This window comes from Haemorhous mexicanus, chromosome 11 (assembly GCF_027477595.1).
Source record: "Haemorhous mexicanus isolate bHaeMex1 chromosome 11, bHaeMex1.pri, whole genome shotgun sequence".
Classification (NCBI taxonomy): domain Eukaryota; kingdom Metazoa; phylum Chordata; class Aves; order Passeriformes; family Fringillidae; genus Haemorhous; species Haemorhous mexicanus.
Genome location: NC_082351.1, coordinates 9,601,881 through 9,620,788, shown reverse-complemented (window position 1 = coordinate 9,620,788; position 18,908 = coordinate 9,601,881). Strand labels below are relative to the sequence as shown.

Below are 18,908 nucleotides of genomic sequence, written 5' to 3'. Positions count from 1 at the left end.
TGAAACAGACCTGCCTCTTCCCTTCAAACAGTGTGTGCTGACAAAGTTTATATTAAGAGGCTAAAGAGATGAAAAGTTAGGGAGAAAAAAAATGGAATGGCTTATCTGTCCCAGACTGGGGAGAAGGAATTGTTCCCACTCATGCTTACAAGAATTTGGAAAGCAGGGGCTTGTAGGATAACCCAGGAGAGAAGAGACCACAGCAGAGCTCCAGTCTGGCTGAAAGCTGGGTCAGCCCTGGGGGCAGGCCAGGTTACCTGGGGATGTGTTGAGTTGAATCTTGAAATCAATCGAGGATGGAGATAGCACAACCTCTCTGAGCAATCCACCAATGTTTGACTGCCTGCATGGTGAAAATAGACTGCAGTAGAAGTGGCTCATACAGAACCACGTTTTTAATGTCATCCTGCTCATTATAAAGAGAAAGATCAAATCTATTTTGTAACAGGAACAGTTTGCATGAGGCACGGAAAACTTCTGGTACCAGAGGACTGATTCACATGAGAAGGAATGTAAAAGATGGAAGGAAACCAAAGGGTGCCTCCAGTTACATTCCTGTCTTGAAATGTTAGTGTTGCAGCACAAAAGGTTTGTATTTATAGTAGTGGATACCAACAGGGAAGATACTCTAAAAATATACAAGGATGCACAGATAAAAACATCTATGTTGTAGTTCATTCTGAGAACAAAAGGCAATGCTGAGGCTTAATGAGTCTCAGTCGATGTGAGTTTGGAACTGTGAGTTCCTGTCAAAGACCAAAGACCTGGGCACGACCCACTCAGAAGCCATGCGGGCCTGCGCACCCTCCGGCCCGCGGGCTGGGTCACTTCACTGCCTGACCTTTTTATTAAGCCCACGCTCGGGTGAAGGGCCCGGGGTCAGCCCCGGCGGGCCATGCCGTGCCCGGTTCCGGATGTCGTGCCGTGCCCGGTTCCCGGTTCCCGGTTCCCGGTTCCCGGTTCCCGGTTCCCGGTTCCCGGTTCCCGGTTCCCGGTGCCGTGCCGTGCCGTGCCGTGCCCGGCGCCCCGCCGCCCTTCCCGCGCTCTGTCTCCGCCGTGGCTCCGCCCCTGCCCATATTGGGCTGCCCCGCTCCCCGCGCCGCGCCTCATTGGCTGTGTGGGCGCGGGAGGCGGGGCTCTGCGGAGGCGGGGCCGGCGTGTACGCGGCGCGGCGCCGGGCGGGGCTGAGCCGCGGGGCCCCGCCGCCGCCCCGCCTCCCGAGGCATGACTCGCCGAGCCGCCGGCCAAGCGCCGCTTTAATTGAGGCCGCCGGCATGGGGCGCAGCGCGTAGGGCAGAACGGGGGCCGCCGCGCTCCGGGCCGCAGACACCGCGCACCCGCGGCCGTGCTGAGCGGAGCCGTGTCCGGCGCAGCGCAAGACCGACCCAGCGGAGCGGGGCCGCGTCCGGACGCCGCGTGGGGGTGGCCGGCGGGCCGGGCGCTGGCGGCCGCCGCTGCCGAGCCCCATGAAAACGCAGGTCTGGGGGAGCTCCCCGCGGGCGCCCATGGCTGCGGCGATGCCGTGCAAGAGCGCGGAGTGGCTGCAGGAGGAGCTGGAGTCGGGCGGCGGCCGCTCGCTGCTGCTGCTCGACTGCCGCCCCCACGAGCTCTTCGAGAGCTCGCACATCGAGACGGCCATCAACCTGGCCATCCCCGGGCTCATGCTGCGCCGCCTCAAGAAGGGCAACTTGCCCATCCGCTCCATCATCCCCAACCACGAGGATAAGGAGCGCTTCGTTAAGCGCTGCAAGGCCGACACGGTGCTGCTCTACGACGAGGCCACCGCCGACTGGCAGGACAGCGGTGCTGCCACCTCCGTGCTGGGGCTCCTGCTCCAGAAGCTGCGCGATGACGGCTGCAAAGCCTATTACCTGAAAGGTGAGGTGCCCCCGCCCTCTCTCCAACCCCGTCCCGCTCCTGCAGCCCTTGTCCGCGTCCCCTTGCGCAGCCCCTGGCCGGCCGCTGCATCCCTTGGGTACCCATCCCCTGGTCGGACGGAGGTGGCTGACTCGTTTTGCTTCCTTCCCTTATCCGTTCTGCCTGATTTATTTCTGTTTTTCTCAATGTTTTTTTTTCCCCTTCTCTGCATCCCGCTTTAATCCCCCGCACAAAATGGTCGCAGGCTGGAAGCGGCCGGGAGCGCCCCGCTTCTTCCTGCGTCGCCTCCCCTGTAGCGGCGGGAGGAGCCCCCCAGCCCCGCCGCCGGCGCGGCCCCTCCAGCGCTGCCCCGTCCCAAGCTGATCCCGGCTGGGCAGCGCCGGGCGCCCCTCGCCTCCGTTCCCCGGAGGGAGCCTTTCGGGGCTTCCCCGCGCCGGCACCAGGCTCCTCTCCAGCCCTCTGGGAGGAATGGCCGGATTTTGGGGGTGGGAGAGAGAGAGCCCTTCTGCTATTTTTATCTTACCTCCCCACATAACGTAAAAGCCCTGGCTTGGGTTTTCGTCCCCCTTTGCCAGGCAGTGCCGCCGGTCTGGGAGAGGGCAGCCCGGCTGTTCCCCCGGGACAGGGCGATGGGGAGCGGGGAGCTGTCCCTCCGCCAGGACTGGCCGCGCTTTGGGAGCTTCGGTTTTTTGAGGTTTTTTTGGCCATTTTGATAGATCGCAGCGGGCTGAGCAAAGCCCGCAGCTGGGCTGCTGGGACCCTTCCCATCCTCCCAATGCTCGCAGTCCGGTCGCTGGGTGGCGGCTTTGAGGCAGGAATAACAGGAGAGCGGGGGAGCGTGCGTGGGGGAGAGCGGTCAAGAAAGTTGCCACTTGCGGCTCTTTAAAAAACACGGCTGTTCCTTGATAGACCCTTTTTGGGGAGCCGAGGAAGCCCCTGGTGGCGGGGTGTGGCGGTAGGGGAACAGTCAGGTATTTGGGAACAAGCACTCGGGGCTGCGCAGCCCGCACACGCCTCCTTCCTAAACATGGTGAGGGGCCAGCACAGGGGTTGATCCCGTTCCCTCCTCGACCATCCGACCCCTGCCCGTGGGCGAGTCTCCCATCCCATCATCCCATCCCGGTTTGGGGTTTCCCCATGGGCTCCGTTGCTCCCGCTTCGCTTTGCATTCCCGCTTCTCTCCCCGTCATCCTCATCCCCAGCAGGAAGGAGCAGTTTTAAAGTTACTCCTCAGCTCTCCCCGATGGGCAGGGGAGGAGCTGAGCCCCTTTCTCTGCCTTTTTCCGAGAGCCTCGGTGGGAAATGTTTCTAATTAAAATTCCAAAATGGCTCCTCGGCGCTGTCTGGCGGCGCGGGGGGAGGAGGAGGGCGAGGACGAGCCTTTTTCATGAATGGATGTGGCAGGAGCTGTCTGTCCTGCTCAGTGACCCCGCCACAACCGCCGAACCCACTAACGAAGTTTCCAGGAGCCCTTTCTAATTAAACCATTTGTCAGTGTCAGATCCCGATGGCTGAGCTCCGCTTTAATACCGCCTGGAAAGGAGGTAGATCGGTGGGGTTTTTGCTTCCCTGCCTCTGCCTTCCTTCCCAAGCAGCTGAGCTGAAGAGCCAGAGAAAAAGTCTTAGGGGCAGACGTGAAGGGTCCCATCCCTCTTGCTCCTGCTGTGGTTTGGGTGAAGAACAAACCCGGGACACTGCTCTGTTGCAAAACCTATTTTGTAGTGATAAAATAATTGTGAGGGTCACTCTGTGGCAAAACTTAGGGTCTTTTTTCCTGCTTGGAGGTGAATAATTTCGTTGGGTTTTAGTGCCTGGGGTGAGTATGTGGTGGTTGTCCCTGATCTGTCTTTTCAGACACGGATGCTTTTCTCTCCAAGTAGCTGTAATAGCTCTTGCCTAAACGGCCCCAGACCCTTATTTTTGAGAAGCTGGCAAGGCGAGATTGTGTCTTGGCATTGATTTTATTTGTAGATGTTTCTTTTGTGGTTGAGATTTGGCCCTATTTTTCACAAGCGATATTGAACTTTGTAAGAACCACTCCTTGCTCTCCTGGGACCCGTTTGCTCAGTATCAGTTTGCCCAGGGAAGATAAGGGAGCAGGAAAATGCTTTTCTTGCTGTGAAGTTGAAGGGATACCAACTTCTTGCTGGTAAATACTTTCTGAGTAACATGTTCACAGGTAGAAGGATTTCCTATTCTGAAGATTAAAACATCTTTTTCTTTCTCTCTACCTCTCCCCTTCTCTCTCTCCTTTCCCCCTTCCCAGGTGGCTTTAACAAATTTCAGACTGAATATTCTGAGCACTGCGAGACAAACCTTGACAGCTCCTCACCCAGCAACTCTCCCCCAGCATCAGTCCTTGGCCTGGGAGGGCTGCGGATAAGTTCCGACTGCTCGGATGGCGAATCCGACAGGGAGCCCAGCAGTGCCACGGAGTCGGATGGGAGCCCCATCCCGAACAATCAGCCTGCCTTTCCAGTCCAGATCTTACCTTACCTGTACCTGGGCTGTGCCAAAGATTCCACCAACCTGGATGTCCTGGGCAAATACGGCATTAAATACATCCTGAATGTGACTCCTAACCTGCCAAACATGTTTGAGCATGACGGAGAGTTCAAGTACAAGCAGATCCCCATCTCAGATCACTGGAGCCAGAACCTCTCACAGTTCTTTCCTGAGGCCATTGCTTTCATTGGTAGGTAGTTGGCAGAACATCTCTTTTCATACTCACCGCTTGGGAATGTGGTGTGCCTGTGGTGTGCCGCTTCCCAGGGCTGCTGCTGTCTGCAGCCTCACCTCTCCGGGGACAGCATCAGCTTAGCAGCCGAGTGTCACGCTGTGAGGTGGCGCATCTGGTGCATCTCACCCTGGCTCAGTTCAGGGAGGCCTCCCCTTCCAAAATTCAGCCCTCTTGCAGCACCTCAGCTGAGCTACCTGCAAGTGGTTGGACTGTCCCTGCTGCCTCTTGCCCCTGTGTGGTGATTTGCACTGCTGTGAAATGGCTGAACCCAGGCAGTGGGGAGCACCTTTGCCTGCCCTACTTGGGGATGGGAGCTGCTTTAGTGTGACTGGTGCCAGCAATTCCTTAGCCCCAAATGTGGTCAAAATCAGGGAGTGCATGTGCATGTGTGTTTTCTTTTCCCGAGGGGATTTGCTAGTCTAGTTGGGATCCTGCTGTAAGTCACCCTAGCATAACTAACTCCTTGTATGGATACTTCTCCTAAGGTAAGTGTCAACACAATGAGTTAGTGATTATAGTTATGCTGCAGAGTTTGGATGGAAAAACTGCTCTGTAGGCAGCCCCTGCAACAGTTTTAGCTGGTGGTGGTGGGGTTCAGGAAGGAAGATCTCTAAGGCCAGCCTTGACTTTGAGAATTGCTTTTGATTCTGTGGGAAGTGTATGTTGCACTGAACAGGGCTGTACATTTTCAGGCTGACCTGTGCTGTTTTCTCACAATAGTCATTAGCCTAATCAGCTCTGTTTTATGGGGGTGAATGGCACAGGCAGTAATATCACTGTTAAATATTGAAAGCCCTATGGCTCTGTGTCTGATTACAAACACTTGTACAGGTAAAGGAGAGGGGGACCTTTGCCTGCAGACCGAAGCCTGTGCAGCCTATTTCAGACCCTGTAGCTTGTGCTTGCTGTGCTGTATAAGGCCTGAAATGGGGCAGAGCAGTGGTAGATCCTTGGCTCTTCAGCTGTCAGAAACCCTGATTCCCACACACTCTCCTTTGCCCCCAGCTTCTGCCCTCCAGTAACATAACTGTGGTCAGAAGGTGCTGCTTCAGTATGGCAGCAGGGACCTGTCAGATGTCCCATCTGCATGAGCAGGGTGTGAAACGTCAGGGGTGAGGTACAGTGTCCCTGCTGACATGTGGCATTTGGGATCTGTCTGCTCCAGTCAGCCCATGTCTCTGTGAACACCAAGCTTGTGCTTTCCAGTTAATGACAGGAAATGGAGGATTACCTCACTCTAAAACCAAACACCAAGAAATGCTGTGCAGGTCAGATGAAAGGCAAAAATGTCTGGAAAAATGTTGAACAGGAGAGCCTGGAGGGAGGGCTGGGTGTGCTGGGCGGTGATTGCCCACCCTGCTGGAAATTCTTGCCTAGTTTTGGAGGCTGGGCAGAAAACCTGTTGTGGCTTGGGTCTGGATTTTTGTTTTGCTTGCTTCTTCTTTGCCCTTCCCTGCTTACGCTGCCAGAGTGTCTCTTACCTCTGGCTTTGCCCGAAGAACCTCTTTCTCCTGCCACTTTTTTGCTCCCTGCCAAGCTCTCAGTCAAATGACTGACTTCAAATAGGGCTGCTCAGAAGTAGAAGCAGCGCTGGGTACTTGCGTGCATTCAGTGCTCTCAGTGGCGTGTCCCTCTTTCAGCACTGAGATGTCAATTCATAAAGGGATCACGCTGTTCCGGCTGTGCAAGAGACAATGAGTGTGTGTGTGCTTTTCAGTTGGTGGCAAGGGAGGGGAAATTTCGCTGCTGTACTCTCGCCATTTTTTGGTCCAGCCTGCATTCCTGCTTCCCGCTACCATTCATCCCGAGAGCCTCCGCCAACACAAGCGTTTGTTTGTGGTGAAGTGCATTTCTGTCGATCCTAAAGAACAATTTCACAATAAGGGAAGTTCCTGCACTTCAGACTCCCCTTAAATTGGCATTGGCTGCATTCATGTAACTTTCTAGTGGTAGGAGGACAGGAACAGCAAAAGAGAACAGCTCATGTAGTGCTGGGCTGCAGCCTTGCCCTGAGTGCACAGCCTTCCCTGGTTTAGTTGGAATTGAGGTGGGTGTGCTGTGCCCAGCCACCAGCAATCTCCCTGGGGCTGCTGTCTCCAGCTTCATCTGCCTCTTGTGGGTTACTCCAACTTTCTTGAGTAGAGGCTACTGGTGTTCCATAGGCAAGGGATGTGTTGATCGACCTGATTGATAATTCTCAAGCACATGAGGTGCTTGGCCTTGCTGGGGATGTGCAGCTTTGCCATGCAGCAGGAATATCTCAGGAGCCCTGTGGGGGGAGATATGGGTGTCCAAAGGACGTGGGATGGTGTCACCAGGGGCAGGGGATCTAGTTCTGGCAGTCATCGTGGTGCTGGGAACTTGCAGCTGCCACCTGGCCCTGCTCCAAAGCCATGTGTTTTTGGTGCAGAATAATAGACTCCCCCTTCCCCTTGTCTTGTTTCAGATGAGGCCCGTTCCAAGAAGTGTGGGATCCTTGTTCACTGCCTCGCTGGCATCAGCCGGTCCGTAACAGTCACTGTCGCCTACTTGATGCAAAAACTCAACTTGTCCCTGAACGATGCCTATGACTTTGTGAAAAGGAAAAAATCCAACATTTCCCCAAACTTTAATTTCATGGGGCAACTCCTGGACTTTGAGAGGACTCTGGGACTCAACAGCCCCTGTGACAACCGCTCACCCAGTGAACAGCTCTACTTCACCACCCCCACCAACCACAACCTGTTCCAGCTGAACACTCTGGAGTCCACATGAAGAGGACGCTGCCTGGTCGGGAACTTGAGCATCGAATCGCTTCTCTTGAGTATTTCAACTCTTACGAAAATATCTGTCTAGCCAGGCAGCTCTGAGATGAGTAGCTTCTCTGGGCAGAGGTGCCTGGTTGCTGCTTTAGGAAGGCTAATGCCGCTCACTAAGTATCCTGATCCAAGTGGTTTGAAGAGGTAGTGTTTTTACAGGGGGTTATTTACCAGGGGCGATGTTACAGCGTTTCGGACGCAGCTGTCACCGGCAATAACCGCTTTCCTGGGTCCATTGAGACTGTCAGAACACGCACACGTGTGAAGAGCTGCCGGGGGTTAGCTTGCTGTGGAAAATGAGGAGATTTATGCACTTGGAAACCTTGAACAAAAGGTGTTGGGCCAAGACTGTTTTAAAACCCAAGTTTACTTTTTTTGATTAAAAAAAAAAAATAAGAAAAGGTAGATCTTACTCGAGCTTTGGGTTCAAACTCTTTTTAGATATGTAAGTTCTTGACTGTTTGTACAGACCAGGTTGCAAAACCAGTATTTTATTCTGTTTCTTGTTTGATCATTTATTATTTTTTTTAATCAAATGTTTATATTGACCAAATGCATTTTGCACACTTTGTGAAGCCTTGGTATGTCCTGGCATATTACTGGGTACTCCAGAGAGAGATACATGCTGCTGCTGTTGTTGTTAGCATCTGGTAGGAAGCTTTGTTATGTGTGAAGGCCAGTTGGGCTTAAACGCAACCCCTTCACCACTCCTGCACTCACAATCACAAACTCTGCACTGATTCAGCCAAGGTGACTAAGCCGCAAGCTTTTTTTTAATGCCACCCCTGCCAAAAACACTGTTTGCTATTGCCAGAGGTAAAACTCTCGTAGCCTCCAGAGTTGGTAGAAGCATGTCTGAGCCCGGCTTCATTCTCTGCTGCCTGTTGACTGATTTAACGTCATCCAGCTGGCCCGAAACCATTCCAGCTTCCCGAGTCCAGGAGGTAGTTGCAGTGCTGGCGTTTCTTGTGCACACTGGATTCTTTCCCACGTGTGCGGGGTGGAGGGGGAATGCAGCGAGTGCCTGGAGCAGAGCGAGGATTGTGTGGCGGGACGGGACTCAATCGTCACGCACGGAGCGCGTGAGGGGAGTGAAGAGGTGTGGAAATGATGAGGAGAGCATTGTAACAGAGAATTTTTTATATATATATATATATATATATATGAATATATATATTAACTGGCAAATTCTGAGATGATTGGAGCTTTCAACAGAGGTTCTGATTTTTTTTCTTCCTCTTTCGAATAACTTTATGCCGTGCCTTCTATTCTGAGAAGACTTGTATGTATTTCTGGCTAGTGTTTGGCAAACTCCTTTTACCAAGCTGGGAGGGGAGGAAGTGGTAATAATTTCTGGGAGGAGGGCAGAACGGATTTAGAGATTTCTTTATTGGCTGCAATGTAGTCCCTCCTTTCTCCCCCCTCCCTGTCCACTTTAACTCTCATGTAAGTGGAGAAAAAAAAAAAAAGCCACGGATTTTTTTCTAAATATCCAGTTTTTTGTACTTTTTTCAAGAAAAATAAAAAATTATTAAAAAAAAACTCCATCTGGAGGAATGTTTGACGCTGTCACATCCTGAAACTGTTTTTTGTTAAAGATGTTATCAGAATGTTGGAATGAGCTTCTGTTTCTTGTTTTCTGGTTGTTTTTTGTTTGTTTGTTGGGTTTTGTTTGCCACAATGTTGGGATTGTGGGTCATTGGAAGGGAGAATGGGTGTACGGTTGTGAGTGAGAAAATTGAGAATATCCTAATTGCATCTTACCTCATGGAGGAATTTATTTTTTCAGGGATTTTTTGACAGTGCATCTCTATTGCATTACAGCTAAGCTGGTTTGTAAAGGCTTCCTGTGCTGTTAGTGGTCTTTATTCTTTAAAGGAAAAAAAAAATAAGATGCATCTTCTGATTAGTACAAATGAGAGCTTGTTAGTGAGGAATGGTTCTGCTTTCTGAGTTATGAAGGAAAATTAGTGACCCTATATATACTGATCCAATATTGGGACTTTGTTTATATTGCAAATAAATATTATTTTTTCTTTAAAAATGATGTTTGTGTCAGATCCTTGTCTAGCCTCTGCCCATATAAGGGCACGCTGCTCTTATCCATTTTTTATGGTCGATTAGGATCCTTCTGGGACCATGGAGAGCATTTGCTGGGCTGTGTTCAAGTGTGGTGTTTGGTTTCATGCACAGCTTAATTTTTAAGACCTGTGGTAAAATGGAGCGGGGGAGGTGGGCGGGCGAGGAGAGGGATAGGGGGTATTGGATAAACTGGAGAACAAAGAACAGCTTGAGAATGGGACTGGCTTTGACCCCAGCCATTCCTCTGTGCCAAAAATAAATAGATAAACTAAAGACACTTTTGTTCGCTGTTTAAGCCTGGCCTACAAAGGCATTGCAAGGCCTTGCCTGCAACTGTTGTGTAGCAGACTTTATTTTGGTAGGAAAGCAAGAAGTCAGGGGCTTGTGGGCAACTACCTGATGGGTTATCCTGGGGCTCTTGGAGAGCTGGAGCTCTTCCTGCATCCCTGGGGAAGGGTGTGCTCTGTGTGTTGCACTTGGGCTGTACTGTGTCCCACTGTGCTCCCTGCATGGTTTGTGGGAATTCTGGAGAGGCTGACGAGGATGCTTTAGGGTGAAACATGGCTCTAAACATCTGAGTGCAGCCTATCTAAGGGGGCTGTGGCTCCCTGTGACTATGCCTGTAGCTTGGCAGGAATGAGATCCCCCCAGCATTCCTTGTTTTAACCTGAATGGCAAGAAATTAAATGACTATTCAATTGTGCAGTCCCTCACAGTATGTGTCATCTTTTTCTGATCCTAGGGTCTGAGCACAAAAGGTAGTTTTATTCCAGAAGCAGCTCAGGCTAGTGGGTGCAGAGGGGAGGTAGAGGTTGAAGCAGGAGCCAAGTGAGTGTGTGCATGAGTTTGTTTACTCCTGGACTCCATGATGGGAATCTATATATTGATTTGGAGACCTGTTTGTGGCTAAACAAACAAAAATCTACCCGGTTTGCAGGGGAAAGAAGACCTTTAGGTTTTCCCTTGTAATTACATGGTAGAGTAGCTCTTGAGGAAGATAGGAAACTGCTGGAGGCTGGCTGTGCACTGGAGGATTGCAGAACAGCTTGTCAGGTGTGTGGCTGTATTTGCTTCCATCTAATTTCCTCTCAGGTTTTTCTGCTAAGGTGTGGAGCAGGATATTTGCAGTTAGCATTGTAAGCACATTTGTGTGGTAGCTGAGTTGTGGCTGTCTGCAGCAGCACAGCTGCTGTTTGCTGTGGCCTTGGAGGAAGAGCTGGTGTGCAGGGAGCCACCAGGCAGCTCCTGGGGACCTGATCCCTGATCCTGGGTCATGCTGTGAGTGCCCTGGCACTGTGGCACTCAGAAGCCCTGTTGCCAAACAAAGGAGATTACTTGTCTGAAAATCATCCTGCCACTTGCAAACAGGATGCACTGGAGCTTTTCCCAAGCTGCCTGGCCTCAGCAGCAATGAGCAGGCAGCCTGGCTGGTCTTCAGCCCATCAGTGTTTTACAAATCTCAGAGGGGTTTCCTTGGAGACCTGATGTCCTAAAATTCAGTGAGGAGAAGAGAACTGACATCAGGCAAGGGGCAGTGCTGGAGAAATAGTTTCAGAGGAAAAAAGAGAGCGTGGGGTCTGTCTACACTCCCTTGCAGAGGCAGGCACGAGCACTAGCTGAGCGTAGGAGCACAGGCTGAGTGAGAAAGCTGGTTATGTTCAGAGCAGTGGAATTTGGCAAGGAGATAGAGCTTCCCACACGTAGCAGGGAGAAGCTCCTCAGTTAACCCATTGATTCCAGACGAGCTGTCTGTAAGATGCTCTGTAGTGTTCTACTCTCCAAAACCCAGTAATCTCCTGCCTGGGCAGAGAGATCTCCTGTCCCTTGGTTTTCACACGTGATGCCACAAGCCCTCAGGTGATACGAGTGTGAATTTATCTTTTTTTTTTTTCTCCCCCCATGGATGACTTTATCTCAACTCATTTGAACAGTTAGAGCGACCACAGGTCCCAGGTGCTTTCAAAAAGATTCTCCCTCCATTTCAAGTCATGGCAAAAGCACAAAAGCACAAAGCTAAGCTTCTGCAATTCCCCACTGGAAGCCCAGCATCAGGAGCCCTGTGAGCAGGACACAAGCTCAGGGAAGGGTCTTTGTGGTTACTTGTAGTGTTTTGCTCTTGCTTGTGTCTACCCTTCCCTTGGTGTGGCATCGAACACATCCTGAGCATGATGCAAGTCAACCTTTGCAGCTCTGCACTTGCCTGCTGTTGCGACACCCAGAGATGCACATGGAAAAGCAGACGCTTCCTGCTACCATCTGAGTTTGGGTGCTCACATTTCCAAGGTAACCAGGTTATTTGTGGGCTGTTACATTCTTGTATTATCCTTTATGTGAGGAAATCAGGCTATTCGCAGTGTTGTAAAGGCACGCAAGTAGTACAGCTAATAAACACATCCCTGTATTTACTGGCACAGGCTGTGATAGTCGTGCTCTGGGCTGCTCAGAATGTCTATGAAAATGGGATTGCTTCTGGATTTTGTGCCATTTGCTCCCATGCTTCCTCAAATCTGTCTCTCTAAAAGTGGTGAGAAGGTGTCTGGGAGATTGTTCACCAGGAACAGCAGCTCCAGGGAGTCCCATCCAGCCTCCACGTCCTGTTCCTACGAGTTCCTTTACTCAAGCTGCACAGTTCCTCTCTTTAGTGGCGTTGTCCTCTGGCCTCTTGCTGTATCACCAACAGGCCCGGGCTCCCCGCTGCCGCACCTGACAGGTGTGTCAGTCCCAAACGTGGCTGCTCTCTGGGGGCCACGCTCAGGTCCGACAGCTGCCTCTGTGGCCTCTGGGTGGGAACTGCCTCAAACTGGCGGGAATCGTGAGGGGGAAACCGTGAAGGGGAAACCGTCAGGAGGGAAACCATGAGGCGGGAAATGTGAGGAGGGAAACCATGAGGGGAGAAACCATGAAAGGGGAAATCGTGAGGGGGCAAACAGTGAGGGGGGAAACCGTGAGGTGGGAAATCGTGAGGCGGGAAACTGTGAGGGGGGAAACCATCAGGAGGGAAACCGTGAGGCGGGAAACATGAGGGGGAAACTGAAGGGGAAACCGTCAGGAGGGAAACCATGAGGTGGGAAATGTGAGGAGGGAAACCATGAGGGGGAAACCATGAAAGGGGAAATCGTGAGGGGGCAAACAGTGAGGGGGAAACCGTGCGGGGGGAAACAGTGAGGGGGGGAAACTGTGAGGGGGGAAACCGTGAGGTGGGAAACCATGAGGCCGGAAACCATGAGGGGGAAACCATGAGGCAGGCAGCGGTCGGTGTCCAGCCTCAGGACAGCTGTCCCCAGCGTGGGCAGTGGCAGACACTTGGGGTTCTGCCTCCCCGCTAGATGCTGTGACATGTCAGGTGCCACCTGAGGGGACCCTGACTGGTGGCCTTGGAAGGCCTGAAAAGCTCGAGGCCATCACAGTGTCTGGGTCCTGTGGAGGATGAAGAGCCCAGGGAGGAAGGCTCTGAGCCAGCCAAATCCCTCAGCCTGCGATGGAAGTGGCACCGCTGTGAGAGACTGGGAGCTGCTCATGAAGGAACTGCAAGTTTCTGGAGTCTCTGGGCTCCTCCCTGAAGCGTCTGTGGTGCCCTGCTGTGCTGTGCCACCATGTGTTTGGGGTGGGAGCTGGGTCAGGGCCGTGGTTCAGCTTTGGTGCCTTTGTCAAGGATTGGGGTTAATTATGGGTTGGGAATGACTCCTGCAGCAGGAGCAGCTGCCTGGGCTGGCTGGCTGGCCCTGGACTTCTGGGACCTGACCTCCATGGGCTGTGTGGACCCCTTGGTGCTGGGGCAGTGCAGATCCCCCTTGTCTTCCTGGTGCAAGGCGAGACCGCCAGCACTTTGTTGGCCTTTCTTTCTCCCCCTCCAATTGTGCTCATCACTGAAATTGCTCTTGTTCTGCATTATCCTTATTTCCTACCCCTGGTTTTTCCTTCTGTTTCTTCAAATGGTTGGGAGTTGAGGTGATCTCACATGGCAGTGCCTCCTTCGAAGCTGTGGTCGTTCCGTATGAGAAGGGAACCCTGGATTTCTCTCAGAGACAGTGGGACGTGTTGGAAATGGAGACCTGCTGTGCTATGGGGAGGTTTGGAGGGGATACGTGTACCACTTCTGTGCTGCTCAGTGGTACAAGGGACCAAGAGCATGCAGGGCTCTAAGAAATGTCTGATGAAGGACCCAAGACTGGGGAAAAAGGGGAATCCAGACAGATTTATTTTCCAGCTTTCTTTCACTAGAGAAACATCTGGCTTATGTAAAGCCATTTGCTGGGTTTTTCAATGCTTTATTTTGAAAGTCTCTGCAATCAGGCATTCTGCTCTTCTCATCTCCCATCACTGCCTCCGGGGCAGATTTTTTCATGATTTGGGGTTTTGCTTTCATGAAATTTACTCTTTGTTTCTGGTCTGTGTTGTCTTTTTCTTCTATTTTATTTCATTTTCTTGTAAAGAACTGCTCCAGTTTGTGGTTTTGCCTTGCTTTCTTCCAGGAGGTGAATTGTTGTGATAAGCCCTGCAAAAAATGGAAGGGAGCAGACTGGTGTGTTGGTGAGACTGTGGTCACTGATCTGGCATTAGTGAAAGCACTGTCCCAGGGGAAACTGAGCTCTGAGGTTTGATTGCATCCTAAAAGCACAGCATTTTTCTGTATGGGAGATTTTGAATTGAATTATGTATGAGGGGGTGCAGTTAGAGGGATTAGCACTCTCCTTCCTTTTGCCAGTGTGGCTCTGAATTGAGCCCATCATTTCCCCGTGCATTTATCCTGGCAGTGAAGTGCTCAATACCTGGTGAAAGATTTACAGTCCTGTCCCAAGTTGTGCAATTTGTTTGGGTCTTACTCTAAATTTGCCATTTCCTCTCCCTGGGTGGCTGATTCCCTGCTGCTTGGAGCAGGCAGTGGTCCTGGCAGGATCCTCTCAGAGCTCTGCCAGGCAAGGTGCTGGAGGAGAGTTTGATGGGATTCAGGGTGCTGAGCCTGCAGAAAGCTGCCCTCTCCTCTGACAGAATTAAGATCAGCTCCGCTGTCAGCTCCATCTCTGTGTCCTCTCTGCCATTCTTCGCCTTCCCTCTGCCCCCATTCCAGCTGTTTTCTTTGAGTGATCCTGTGCTAGAGGTCCAGGCAGGCTCCTGCATGTCTTGGCCTTGCATCCTCTTGGCAGAAAGCTGAGAGCAAGAAATGTTTGGGAAAGTCTTGTGGGTTGTTTTTTTGGTTATTTTTTGGTTTAGGTTTTTGGTGTGTTTTTTTGTCTTTTTTTTTTTTTTTTTTAAACAAGAAGCTTCGCTATTCATTCATTCCCCAAATAGCTTTCCCTCTTATTGGACATCTTCCTGCTAGGACAGTCCAAGCCTGTTCTGACAGGCAGCTTATCTGCCTGGCAGCTCTGACTGCTTCCTCTGTCTCTCCCTTGTGTGGGAGGTGTTTTGTCTTTCCAAACTTCTGCTGACTTCAGTGGGCATTAGCTTGTGCCCAAACATGCACTGATAGGGCAGTTCAGTGCTGAAGTTCACCGCTGGTTTTTATTTATGTCCCTGTGGTGTGATTTTCTTTGCAAGGGGAAGGATTTAAGTGGTTTGGGGAGGGAGCTGTTATTGAAAGTTAGTGAGGCTGAGGCTCTCAGCTCACCCTGGCTGCCTCCATCCTGTGGGTCCTGCAGCAGGATATGCTGAAGGCACTGGTGTTGAGGAGTGCCACACTGATGGGGGTTAAAATAAGGGGGATCTGCAAAACCCCTGGACCTGAAACAGCCCACAGCAGCCTTGTTACTTTCCTGTGTTGCCAGCTGCTCAGGCAACTTAGAGAAATTTCCAGTCTAGTTTTAAATCTAGTAAAAGTGGAGAGAGGTGCACGAACCTCTCTCCTTCCTTCAAGCCTTGCATGAAGCAAGGCTTAAAAATATTGGTATTTTTAATAAAACAAAGTCAGTCAAGTTTGAACCTGCCGTTTGCAAGTGTGCACTCCTGACACAGAATCAATGCTTTCAGTTTCCAGTCAACAAATCTCTGAATGATGGTTCTTGAGTCTCCAGAATTTCTGTAAGCCTGTTCCTTGTGGGGAAGCATTTGGGTTTGTCTATTAAATGCTTAACTTTTCTCCTCAACCTGTGGGATCCTTCCTGCTATCTGTGTGATGCCATCACATACCCAGTGCTACTGCTTGTGCAGTGGCAGCCCAGGGATGTTTGTAGGTCAGGGATGACAGATACTCGGCAGGGCTCACTGGTGCTATTAATTAATTGCATTCCAACAGCAGCGAAAGCAGCAGCAAGAGTAATAAACAAATTATAATCTACATTATGAAGCTGACAGGTGCCACCCACTCATTACCTGTCTTTAACCACTCTCATTACTGCCCAGTCTTTGTGGGAACTAATCGTGCTGCTCAGTGTCCGACGTGTTCACTTAATGCCATTATCTGAAGCAATCGGCCTCTCCCTGTGAAAGAAGAGGAAGGTGCTTTTCCTGAGGCTTGTTCTCTGGATGCTGGAACACAGGGAGCTCTGGGGTGGAGCAGGCTGAAGGCACCCTTTGCCAAAGCATGGTGTGGCTGGGAAATGAAGAATGAAATCCACAGGGACAATCTGGGGAGGAGCTGGGGATGGGTGGCAGGATGGGAGGTTGTTACTAGGAGGAAAAAGTCATCTCCATAGGTTATGGAATAATATCCAGTGAGGGGGATAATAGGAAAACCCACATTTTTTTCTCTCTCTAGATGTTTTCCAGGCTTTGGGAACAAGTTGGGTTGCTGACTAATGACCCTTCTCTTTGTGGCTGCCCCTGGGCATTGCAGGAGGAAGTCCTGGTAGTGCTTCTGTGGGGACCAGTTCAAGCTCCCCCCAGGAAAAAGAAATTGAACTCCATAAATTTCTTGCAGTGGTCTGTCTTAGGCTGGGCTCAGCAGAGGTGAGGATGCTCAGCCAGAGGAGCTCAGCCTCCTTGCCTGGCTGCTCCATTGCCTTGTGTGGGCCCTGGTGTTAACAGCTGTGCTGTGCCTGGGCTGCAGCTCTTCTCCTTTCCTCCCTGACACAACTGGGAGCCTTCCTGGAGAACATTACTGCAGCCTGGAAGATGAGGAGTTGGGCTGAGAGACCAGATGAGAAAATAGGTTTTTTTCAAGATACTCCATGAATGGCTGAACCATGGCCAGAGGTCCTGTTGTGCTCTCATTAGAGGGTCCCTATTGAGCAAATAATAAGTCAAAAGATGAGAAATAAAGACAGAGAGGTGAGCGACCAGCTTTCCCAGTAGAGGATTGACATCAGTCAGATACAACAAGGGCCTGTGAAGAGCCAAAACTGTTGAATGTGTCTGCTAATGAAAAATAGGAATAAATGGCAGATGAAGTTTTCTGTTGACTATTCAGAGTAGCAAAATCCAAAAGCTGCACTGCATAGCTGTAGGAAGTCCTTGCAATATGGAGTGGTGGAGTTGGAGCATATGATGCTGAGAAAAGCAAAGCAATTCATCTCAGAACGGGATAATGTCACAAGGGAGGGACGTCTCAGAAGTGCAATGAACTGTCCTGTGGGAGCAAGGCTTGATTCTGAGTATGGTCAAAAACCCCCAAACAGCCTCTTGAAAAAGAGCTAAGAACAAACTGGATAAATGCATTGTATGAATATGTGGTGAACAAAAGCGTTTGGGGGTTTGGAGGGCATTAGAATAACTAATGCAAGGGAAATCCATTGGGTGCTTTTAAATATCAATACACAGTATCTTCAATATTGTGCATTGATATTTACAATACAACACAGTATCTTTAAATATCAATCACAGTATACCCACATCCAGCAAAGAGCTGGAGCCTGGGCAAGAATTAGTAATGTAACATAGTTGCATGCTACATAGCTGCATTGCCTGTTCTTACCCTTGGTTCTGCTGTGAAGTACCATAGAAAACAGGACAACAGGGCAGGATGAAGATTGATTCAACAATAGTTAGTGGCTGTGATTCTTCTGCTTTTCAAAAAAATTTCTGTCGTAGAATAAGCTGTGTGGCACTCTGTGATTGTGTGTATGTGAAGGGCTTTTGTGGAGCTTGCAGATACTGTGCTCTCTCAGTAAGGAGAGCTGCTGGCGGAGAAGACTCCTGAGGCTGTTGTACATCTGATATCAAATGGACATTGCAGACAGACAGCCCAAGCAACGAGAAGGTCTTTGTACCAACAGAAGCATCTTGTTCTTCACCAGGACCAGTCACTCTGAAATGGACAGAATCATTAGGTGATGGAAAGCCATTGCCTGGGTCAACAGATCTGCCTCTTGTATCCTCTGAGAAACCTCTGGGCAGAAAGCCAGCTCCAAAAGGATATGCTTTCTTAAACCCATCCTCTCCCATCACTCCTAAAGTACTGTGCTTCTGGTAAAAGAGAACTGGATGATGTGGAAGTAGCTGGATGTGTCAGGCCGACTCATCCTGCCCTCAAAGCCCTTGTGTGCTACTTTAACACACACCACAGTGGGGCGAGACACTGTGTGGGAGTGTGAGACAGTTCCTAATGTTCCTGTTGATCAAATGGCCCACTGAGTCTCCTGATCTGCTGTGGTGATAAGTCCTAACAAGGACTCTCTCTTAATCCTCATTATCCTCTGCTGGCGCTTCCTGCCCATACACTAGATATTTCCTATCAACAGGGAGGATCCTCTGTGGAAGATAGGATCAGATTCCCAGGAGCCAGGCTGTAGTAAGAGTGAAGAAAGAATGAGGAAACTGTCCTAATTTGAGGTTAATCTTATAAATACAGGGTTGAATACAGACAATAGGAAGAGAAATGCCAGGAGAGCTTTAGCATTTAGTTAGGAAAGGAACATCTTTTTCCAGGAGTAGCCTGAATTGTAACTTGTGATGTGAAGTTGCTGTTTGATGTCAGCTTCAGCAGAGGGGAAGAGACAGATTCTGCTTTGTGTTACCAGAAGAGGAATAGCCTGAGAAAAAAAAAAACAAAACAAAAACCAAACAACCAGGGAAAGGCGTTTTTAAAAGCAATTTTTGTCATTTGTATACTGATTCAAGATGCAGTGCATGGATTGAGTGTTTAATTTCCAGATTTTATTTGAATAAGACACTAAATAAGGAGAAGAAAAGGGCTGTATGATTTTCTTCCCAAAGCAGACATGCTAATATACCCATTGGGTATTTAAAGTTGCATGGCATTGCTGAAAATGCAGAAGCCCACAGATCTTTTCTTCTAGTGTAAGTGGGTTATTGGGGTGGGGTGTTTCTTTCCCCTTCCTAGATCCAGAGCTGGAGCCTGGACCAGTCAGAGGCTTGGCCTGTCCCTCATGCTCACCTTTCATGTGGGCTGGGTGGAGTGTGCTGAAGCTGTTTGTGGTGGGGGAGTTCTCTACAAACAGTTGCTTTTATGAACTTTTTAAACAGCCTGTTAAACTGAAGAGCTGCCTCCTGCCTGTCCTATCCACATCCCAGCA

General features: G+C 50.4%; 1 protein-coding gene across 1 annotated transcript; it reads left to right on the top strand.

Moving 5' to 3' along the window:
* Positions 1-1,258: 1,258 nt before the first annotated feature.
* On the top strand, positions 1,259-9,460 carry DUSP7 (dual specificity phosphatase 7). The gene is made up of 3 exons (XM_059856320.1): positions 1,259-1,878; positions 4,145-4,573; positions 7,065-9,460. The coding sequence occupies exons 1-3, from the start codon at positions 1,467-1,469 to the stop codon at positions 7,370-7,372; spliced, it is 1,149 nt and encodes a 382-aa protein (XP_059712303.1). The 5' UTR covers positions 1,259-1,466; the 3' UTR covers positions 7,373-9,460.
* Positions 9,461-18,908: the final 9,448 nt, after the last annotated feature.